Below are 9,297 nucleotides of genomic sequence, written 5' to 3'. Positions count from 1 at the left end.
ATTGTTATATGTTAAATCAAGTGTTATATGTTAAATCATAAGTTACACGACATAACGAAAACAACCGATCGCGGGTGATGTCTTCTCTCTTTCTTATCAAGAATATATTTTGAATTATTTTCAACGACATTCGATTAATTTTAAATAAACTTTCGATATACGTAAAAAAATCGATGTCTTTTTGTAAAGGTGGCGACATTTCATATATTAAATTTAGTATAACACAGTTTAACATTATTTCACTAACATAATTATTTTATCTTTTTCCTCATTCTTTCTCGTTTTGTCGTATACTTTTTTTTTGTAAACAAACAAATTATCTTCGCTATTGTCTTTGCGCATCGCACGTGCATCCCCGACCATTAGAAGGGTTGGGGCCATAAATCCATCGAGTTCGTAATCGCATTCTCTGTGCGGCTGTCCATTTGATCCTTTGTTCATATTTTTAAAATTAAAAATTATTTTTCGTTGACTATGAAGAAGCCCCAAAAAACAAACGACGGTAATAAACACATAAATCCCTTTTGTTTTTGAGGAACGTTTATTGCGTGCACATTTCGTCTTTCCAATTTTTAAATTTATTTTTCATTGTTTGTTTCTTATCTACGCAATGACAAAAAAAATCCTATTTGTACGCTTTTTCAAATGAACCATAAACTATTTTTTTTATATTTTTTGTTGTCTTTAAACTCCAACATTAAAATAAACATTTTTGTCTGCAACAAAGTTTAGTTGTATTTTAGGTACGACGTTGAAGAGTAATGCACACTCGATTATTTTGATTGCAATTCAACGCAGTGTTTATCTTTTTTAATAGATTTTGCGTCTCACGTATAACAATTATTATATTAAGAGCAAAGTGTTTTCGAACCTTATGTTGATTTTATAACAAAGTCTTGTTCTAAAAAAAGTGATGTTAAATAAATGAAAACCAGTTTAAATGTGAATAAAATGTAATAAAGACTTTTCGAGATATTTGTGTAAATGTGAAATAATTAATACTTTGAAGGTGTCTAGCGCGTAAACTTCGCAATATTTGATAGAGGTAAGTTTGGTTAAATCGTCACTATTTTCTAACAAGGATTCTGTGGTACTCTTTTGATCACGTTTTTCCCGGCCGCTCAGTGTATTGTATAACCTGCATAATACTCGCACTCGCTTGTTCTGGGTCACCATTCGACTCGCCGACGGTCCCCGAACATAGCCGAACTTACGAATGTAGCCTATTGCATAATTTAAATAAAATGACAACTCGTCAATAAGTGTCTATTGTAACAATTAACGGACTAAATTAACGGAAGTAGAATTTAACGGAAGTTAACAAGAGCGTTAACACTTTTTGAATTTAACTTAAAAGTTAATCCGTTAAGGAAAATGTTAACTTCGTTAATTAACGATTAACGGATTAACGAGTTAATGCCCACCTTTGATCATAACTAATTTACAAGATAAATTAACGGCTTAACTCACGTGTGATCGTCCGGTAACGGTACCGACTAGTTTCGGACCCGTCGGGGGTCCATTTTCAGGGGGAGTGTTTATTTTGAGGACTCGCCAGTGCGAGACGCGACGCGACCGAAGTATAAGTAAGCCGTCCTTAATTAATTTATTATTATGTCTCACGAAAGTTTAAACCATTTAATTTTCATTTTACAAGAGTTGTTATTTTTTACGATCAGTGGACTTAATATGTTTCACGAACATGTATGTATAATGTGTGTAGGTATTATTTAATGGCGTTCACACGAACAAGTCCATCATGACCTATATGACTACATTTTGGTAGATGACCCAGACTTCATTTTGGTAAGTAATCTAATCTAGGAATAGCAACTCTAATCAATAGTGTCACGAAGACGGCTTACATTTGTCATTGTCAATGTCACTATTCTTATTTTCTTGACTGGACGGTGTTTGGTTGTTTTGTTTAGAATATGAATGTAACTGTTTTTAAAATAATTAAAACAATATTTTACTATTGTTCTCTAAGGGTTTTGATGAGTAAATAAACTTAGCTAACAATTATTTGTAACACCCAGTTGAAACATAGAAATGGCAAAGTAACTCATTCAACCGACGGAATACCGTTAAAAAGGCTTTCCACGTCAATAGTTTTATTACACCGTGAGAATGAGAAGAGCTAGAGGATACCAAGATCTTGACGACAATGCTGGCGATTCCAGTATATCAATGGCCCAAATGCCACCACCGCAAGAAATCGAAATGGCTTCAGTATCCGTTGTTCCAGATGGTACGTATCTGAATAGAAAGCCGACAGTTACCTAAATATACACATACTTTATAAACCGTACTTAAAACTACTTCGATTTTCATGAATTTTGTGAGAATGGAAAGTAAAGAGAAATGACAATTTGTACAAACACAATGCTTAAGATTTGGACTTGGTGCCAACCATATACTCATATGTGTTTACCTCAATTACTCATTCAATGTTAATCTTCCATTGACCATGGTTCAATTTGACTAATTGGTTTATGAGAATTGAGTAGTTTAAAAAAACTTTTAACAAGTACTTGGCACATTACTTATAAGAAGGGATATTGCAGACACATTTACAGTGACACAGGCAGTTAATGCCCTGGGCTTTGGCTGGTTTCAAGTCAAGTTGTCACTCTGCACTGGATTATGTTGGATGGCTGACTCTATGGAGATGACTATACTCAGTATTCTCTCGCCAGCACTGCACTGTGAATGGAATATTAGCAAGTCAGTTAATAGTTTTTATAAAATTCTTAATAAATTAATTGTATTCACTATGTGACATAAAACATGATATAAGTATGATTCAGTTTTAATCACTATAAAAATAAATTTTAACAGCTGTAAAGTAGCTCAAGTTAATCCTATGCTTAGTAATGGTTTTAAGTTTACTAGTGCCCTGGATGAGTATTTTACAGCAACCCCTTTTTTACCATGCCTTGGGGAGGTAGACAGAATTATGTGAGACTGTATAGTTTAAAGAGTTGTGGATCCCCTTTCTGTCTAGCACCCTGGACAAATGCCCAAACAGGAATTGTTCTCTCTAACTACAATCCCTATTGCCTTCATTAATATTACCAAACCACAAATTCATTAAACTTGTGTTAATCTTATGCAGGTATCAACAAGCTTTGACAACAACAATAGTTTTTCTGGGAATGATGTTGAGTTCTACATTTTGGGGCAATATTAGTGACCGATATGGAAGGAAAACTGTGAGTAATTTATGTATATTGTATTAACTTTCAAGTTACATTTATCAGTAAAAATAAATTTAGTTATTAATCAGTTGGTTATTTTTGTGTGAGTTTTCTCTCTTCACTACAAAGTTTTGTCACTATTCAAGATTAAAAATCTATGAAATTATGTTTTAGGCGCTGAGTATGTGTGGAGTATTATTATTTTATTATGGGCTGTTAAGTGCTATAGCTCCAAATTTTCTATGGCTTTTGTTTTTACGAGGACTTGTTGGCTTTGCAATAGGATGTGTTCCACAGTCGTAAGTAACTTGTATTAATACTTTAAATTAAGTTATGTTATATTATGATTTGTTTGTTTGTTTCCTCTGCGAAAAAACAAATAATGAATTAAATTTATGATTACTTTTACATTAAACAAGTTATAAATTCATTCAACATAACTTCACCAGCTTTTGTATACAGCTAAATTTATTTCATTTCAGTGTTACTTTATATGCAGAGTTTTTACCAACTAAACAACGGGCCAAATGCGTTGTCCTTTTAGATGTAAGTTATGCTATCAAAAACATGAACTCCTAGCTTTTTCTAGAAGTCTTCTTTTCAAACAATCTGATTAACTATTAACTCTAGTTCTGAAAAAGCAACATATTGGGGCAAATCTGTTATGTTAAGTTGCCACTGAACAAATTGGAAGTGTTGCTATTTTTGTCATATTTTGATGGCTCCTACAAATAAGTATGATGTGCAAATTTACTAGTTTCCAGGAGATGCTCTCAAAGTATCTATGTAGGTCCTTTTACTTCAGCCAAAAATACCAGTTATACCTGTAAATGTGTATTTTCTTACAGTTTTCTTAACTAAGCTAAGAGGTGGCTCTTAACACAATAAAGTAAAAGTCGACAAATTGTTGCTTTGGCCCATATATGTAGGGCCCATCAATTTCTGTTTCTTTTCCATCTCTCTGTTTTAAACTTATGAATGATATGAATTATGGAAATAGATGTTTTTTTTTAGTGTTTCTGGGCGCTGGGCGCCTGTCTGGAAGTTGCTCTGGCATTAGTAGTTATGCCTACATTAGGTGTTCATTGGTTGCTCGCTCTATCAACAATACCATTGTTAATCTTTGCACTCATTTGTCCCGTAAGTAACATATAATTTTACGTAAAGTCTGTAAATTCTGCACATTTTATTAACTGCCGACGGTAACTGTAGCTGCTTGATTTGCTTTCATACAAAATGTTCTATCATAAAAAATGTCAGTGTGTTATTGACTTCAATATCTTCACTTGATATTTCTTATTTCAGTGGTTACCGGAATCCGCTAGATATCACGTGGCAAGTGGACAACCAGACAAAGCATTAGCAACATTGGAAAAGGTAATAACTATTAGTTTATATCAATAACTATTTTATGTCATTACAAAAGTCTACTTAAATATAAATGTCAAATACTACAAGCAAAAAGATTAGTTAAAAATTAATAAGGTTTTATAGAATACAAACCTCCTCAGATGATAATATGTTTTTGGAAAGGGATTTTTTTCACAGTAAAATCGATATACCTAACTAAATATTGTCATAATGTACATTTACAGATAGCACAGGACAATGGTCGTCCAATGCTACTAGGTCGGTTGGTGTGTGATGATTCTGTAGGCATCGGGCAACGTGGACGTTTGAAGCATCTCCTTATACCTCATTTAAGGAACACCAGTTTACTGCTCTGGGTCATATGGTATGTAACAATACTAGAACAAACTTGATGATATTACTATTAGTGGGTTCTCGGACTATGTTATTAATTTTATAAGACTTTCTTGCACTTTATATTAATTATTCTTTTTTTGTGCTTTCTAATACAGGATTTAAATAATGGTAAGTAATTTCTCTCATATCATCTATCATTACAGATACCATATTTATTATTAACAAGCTTTCGCCCGCGACTCCGTCCGCGTAGAAATAAGAAAAAACTTAATTAGTAGCCTATGTGTTCTTCCAGACTAAATCCATACCAAATTTCATCCAGAACTATTGAGCTGTTCTGTAGATACCATCTAACAAACATACATCCATCCATTCATCCGAAAATTTGCATTTTTAATATTAGTAAGATTAAATACTAAAAATTTCTGTTTTTATGGATATATACTGTTATGTCCGTTCATTTATAATTTCTGGCCAACAGCTTGGTCTAATTTTAAATTCAGATTATTATTCTTTGAAGTGTTGTGTTGGCCTTATTTATTTTTCAAATACTAGCAGTTGCAATTTACTATTTGGCTACTGCCTATGTGTTCTTTCAGACTATGATCTATATCTGTGCCAAATTTCATAGAGATCTGTTCAGCCTTTCTGGAGATACCTTCTAACAAACATATATCCATCCATCCATCCCATTCCATTCATTTATCCATCCAAACATTCGCATTTATACCATTAGTAAGATTGTTATTAGTTAATTATTATGTTATCTATGTATTATAGGATGTCGTGCGCTTTCTGCTACTACGGCTTGGTGCTGATGACTACTGAGTTGTTTGAGACGGATTCTGATGGGTCGGAGGAGTCGTGCGCTGCGGATTGCCGCCCTCTGCAGACCACTGACTATATGGATCTCTTGTGGACTACACTGGCTGAATTTCCCGGTTAGTTCACACTTCGGAAACATTAAAAAAAAATTTAAACAAGCAAACGGTAATCTTATGCAAAAAATAGTCTCCTGTCAAAAAATATGTATTTATGATAAAAATCATCATTAATTAAACAATTAATCGTTGAAAATGTAATAAATATATAATACTAGCTGTCGCCAGCGGCTCCGTTCGCGTGTAATTTAAATAAAAACTTAATTAGTTGCCTATGTGTACTTTCAAAATATTTTCTACATTGGTGCCAAATTTCAACGAGATCCATGCAGCCTTTCTGGAGATGCCAAACAAGCATCCATCCATTCCAACATTCGCATTAATAATATTATGATTCTGATAGATGCATGTATGGATGGAATGTTTGTTTGAAGGTATCTCCGGAATGGTTCAACGGATCTTGATGAAATTTGGCACAGTTTTAGAACATAGTCTAGAAGAAGACTTAAATTAGGAATCGTGGGCGACATTCAGTTATTAATATATTTATATTTATTTAAATATTAGTAAGATTTTTTATAAATTTAACTTCTTTCTCATTCCAGGTATCTTTGCTACGATATTTATCATCGAGAAATGCGGTCGGAAGCGAACTATGGCCTCTCAGTTTGTGATATTTGCGGTCTGTGTTTGCGTTCTAATATATAATACCAAGTGAGTTTTTTTATTTTGCCAATTTATAGCACATCTTACTTCTTTCTAATATTATAAATACGAATGTATAGATTAGGGATTCCCAAACAACTTAAAGCACTGCTTATTCTCGCTCTGTCTTCTTCTATTGACCTAAGTCAGAATTAATAATAATAATTGATCTTAAAAGTAGGTAATTTTGCCATGGGGGCTCTGAGGTAATAGTTCATTTTGGAAAAGTCACTTGTCTAAAATAGTTTGAGGATCCCTGGTTTAGATGGATGGATGGATGTTTGTTAGAAAGTACCTCCAAATCGGCTGAACAGGTCTTGCTGAAATTTGACATAGATGTAGATCATAGTCTGGAACACATAAGCTACTAATGAAGTTTTTTTTATGTTACGCGGAAGGAGTCGCAGGCGATAGCTAGTAAAATAATTAAAACTTTAATATAAGTGAACATTAAGAGTAACACTTTTATTCTTTCACTTTCTAAGTAACTTTTTAAATTTGAGCAAATTATTAAAATTTAACTTAAATATAAGTAAAGTTTGATTTATTTGTTTGTCAGTCGAACTTTCCTGACATGTGTGCTGTTCCTGGCGCGAGGTATCATCGCCGGTCTGTTCCAAGCTGCATATGTCTACACTCCCGAGGTAATTACATTTTGATTAAAATAATTCAATTCATTTCTATAATTTAGTTATATTTTCTTTTCCTTATGTACCTTTAAACTGTAAAAGGTGTGTTAATATTGTAAAAATAAGATGTCTAGGGTAACAAAAATTCCTGTTTAGATTATCTTACTTATTACTAACATCTGTTAGTAATAACATTAATCATTTAAAATTAATTTGTTTCTTCATCATTAATTAATTTAAGATTAATTTATTTTTCTTCATCATTAATTAATTTAAGATTAATTTATTTTTCTTCATCATTAATTAATTTAAGATTAATTTATTTTTCTTCATCATTAATTAATTTAAGATTAATTTATTTTTCTTTATCATTATTTAATTTATGATTAATTAATTTTCATTCATCTTTATTTAATTTTTCTTTTGAACTGAACTGAACTGAAACTTGTCCTATATAGGACAAGTTCCAAGTTTTGTATAATTTTAGCAATAGTTAGCGATGCAAATGAGGCGCAATATATTCGATAGTCCAAATAAGTACCTGGGTTCTATTTTAATTCATATACTATGTCATTTTTTACAATATATGTTATAATTTGAAGGTGTACCCGACTGCGCTGCGAGCGACTGCGGTGGGAGCCTGCAGCGGCGTTGCCAGGCTTGGTGCTATGATTACACCTTATGTTGCTCAGGTTGATACCTTAAATATCTTTTACTAGCTTTTACCCGCGACTCCGTCCGCGCGGAATAAAAATAGAAAACGGGGTAAAAAATTATCCTATGTCCGTTTACTGATTCTAAGCTAACTGCCCACCAATTTTCAGTCAAATCGATTCAGCCGTTCTTAAAATTTTATTTAAAACGTTTCTATAAATAGTGTAACACGACTTTCTTTTATATATCTTTTATATTTATAGTTTACCCGCTACTTTAAAAAAAATTTGAGAAGTATGAAGTGTTACTCGAAACTATGTTCAATATATGTGCCAAATTTCAATTCAAATGTTGAAAACTTGCGGAGTTATGGATTAACTAGCTGTAGCCCGTAGCATCTATACCAAATTTCAGCAAGATCCATGCACCCGTTCTGCAAATACATTCTAACAGACATCCATCCATACAACCAACCATCCACCTAACCAACCATTCACATTTATAATATTAGCGGATAGATCTTAAATTGAGAACTAACTAACTAAGGATTTACGTCTTTCCTGGAATATTGTGTTCCATTCAGATGTTAGTGACTGAATATATCAAAGATTTTTTTTCCTAGTTATCAATAACACTAGGCCTAATTTTAGTCCACATTGCCTTCCCACCCTTTTCTTTTAAGGAAATGATGGGAAGGGGAAGTGGATTTGATTCCTCCATTCTTTAAAAGTAGACTTCTAACACATCTGCAATTGCAGTTGTCCATGGGCAGCGGTCACTTCGTTATTTTGGCGAATTCAGGTGGACGCTTGCTCGTTACAATTATAATATAATAAAAATACTGTTTCAGGTTTTATTGAAGAATTCAATTGTAATTGCGACAGCGGTGTATTCGTTGGCAGCTCTCTTAGCGGCGCTCGCCTGCCTCGCTCTACCCATAGAGACAAAAGGCAGAGAGATGAGAGATACTGTCACTAATACTACTTAATGTCAGATATCAACATGTCAAATGTCAAACACAGTCAGTAATTCAGACTTTTTACCCAAAATTCAAACACATTTACTTAAACTACGTCACCAAAAATTACTAAACACGTGATTCCAATATATTATTACGTTTAAATTAGTACTGTTAAAACATTATAATGCACTGCCACATTACGTGTTTTGAGTACTTACAATTAACTGTTTTTAGTATTCTTTAAGACTGTTGTAAACTTCCGTCCTATACCTCAATACTCATAATTAATTTATTGTACACGAAAGTTATAACTAATTTTTTTTTATATTAGTAAATTACTATTACTATATGACCTCTATAATTCACTGGACAGGTAACAAGCTGTGGTATTTTGTGCATCTATGATTATCGCCATTTTGGCGCTCGCGGTATATAGCGGTGGCGAAGATTGGAACTATTAATAGAGATAGAATTAACTATCATTAACATCAAGAGTCAGGTTTATTTCGGAATGAAGCAAAATTTGTTATTTCCAGTGATATTTAGAGGTCAGTGCTATT

General features: G+C 32.8%; 1 protein-coding gene across 1 annotated transcript; it reads left to right on the top strand.

Annotated features, from left to right (window-relative positions):
• Positions 1-1,906: 1,906 nt before the first annotated feature.
• Positions 1,907-8,800, top strand: LOC106714702 (synaptic vesicle 2-related protein). Its single transcript, XM_045678614.1, has 13 exons — positions 1,907-2,251; positions 2,568-2,727; positions 3,119-3,215; positions 3,375-3,499; positions 3,683-3,746; positions 4,215-4,340; positions 4,506-4,577; positions 4,796-4,935; positions 5,688-5,848; positions 6,394-6,502; positions 7,053-7,137; positions 7,725-7,814; positions 8,627-8,800. The coding sequence occupies exons 1-13, from the start codon at positions 2,131-2,133 to the stop codon at positions 8,762-8,764; spliced, it is 1,488 nt and encodes a 495-aa protein (XP_045534570.1). The 5' UTR covers positions 1,907-2,130; the 3' UTR covers positions 8,765-8,800.
• The last annotated feature ends 497 nt before the right edge of the window (positions 8,801-9,297 follow it).

Source organism: Papilio machaon, chromosome 7 (genome assembly GCF_912999745.1).
Source record: "Papilio machaon chromosome 7, ilPapMach1.1, whole genome shotgun sequence".
Lineage (NCBI taxonomy): Eukaryota > Metazoa > Arthropoda > Insecta > Lepidoptera > Papilionidae > Papilio > Papilio machaon.
Note: the sequence above shows the minus strand (reverse complement) of the source record. Positions and strands in the feature narration are given on the sequence as shown.

Bases quoted from the DNA above. Each gene is read 5' to 3' on its own strand.
- LOC106714702 (XM_045678614.1), top strand. From the start codon at position 2,131: ATGAGAAGAGCTAGAGGATACCAAGATCTTGACGACAATGCTGGCGAT. The intron at 3,216-3,374 runs GTGAGTAATTTA...ATTATGTTTTAG, and splicing joins ACCGATATGGAAGGAAAACT to GCGCTGAGTATGTGTGGAGT. The intron at 4,578-4,795 runs GTAATAACTATT...GTACATTTACAG, and splicing joins CATTAGCAACATTGGAAAAG to ATAGCACAGGACAATGGTCG.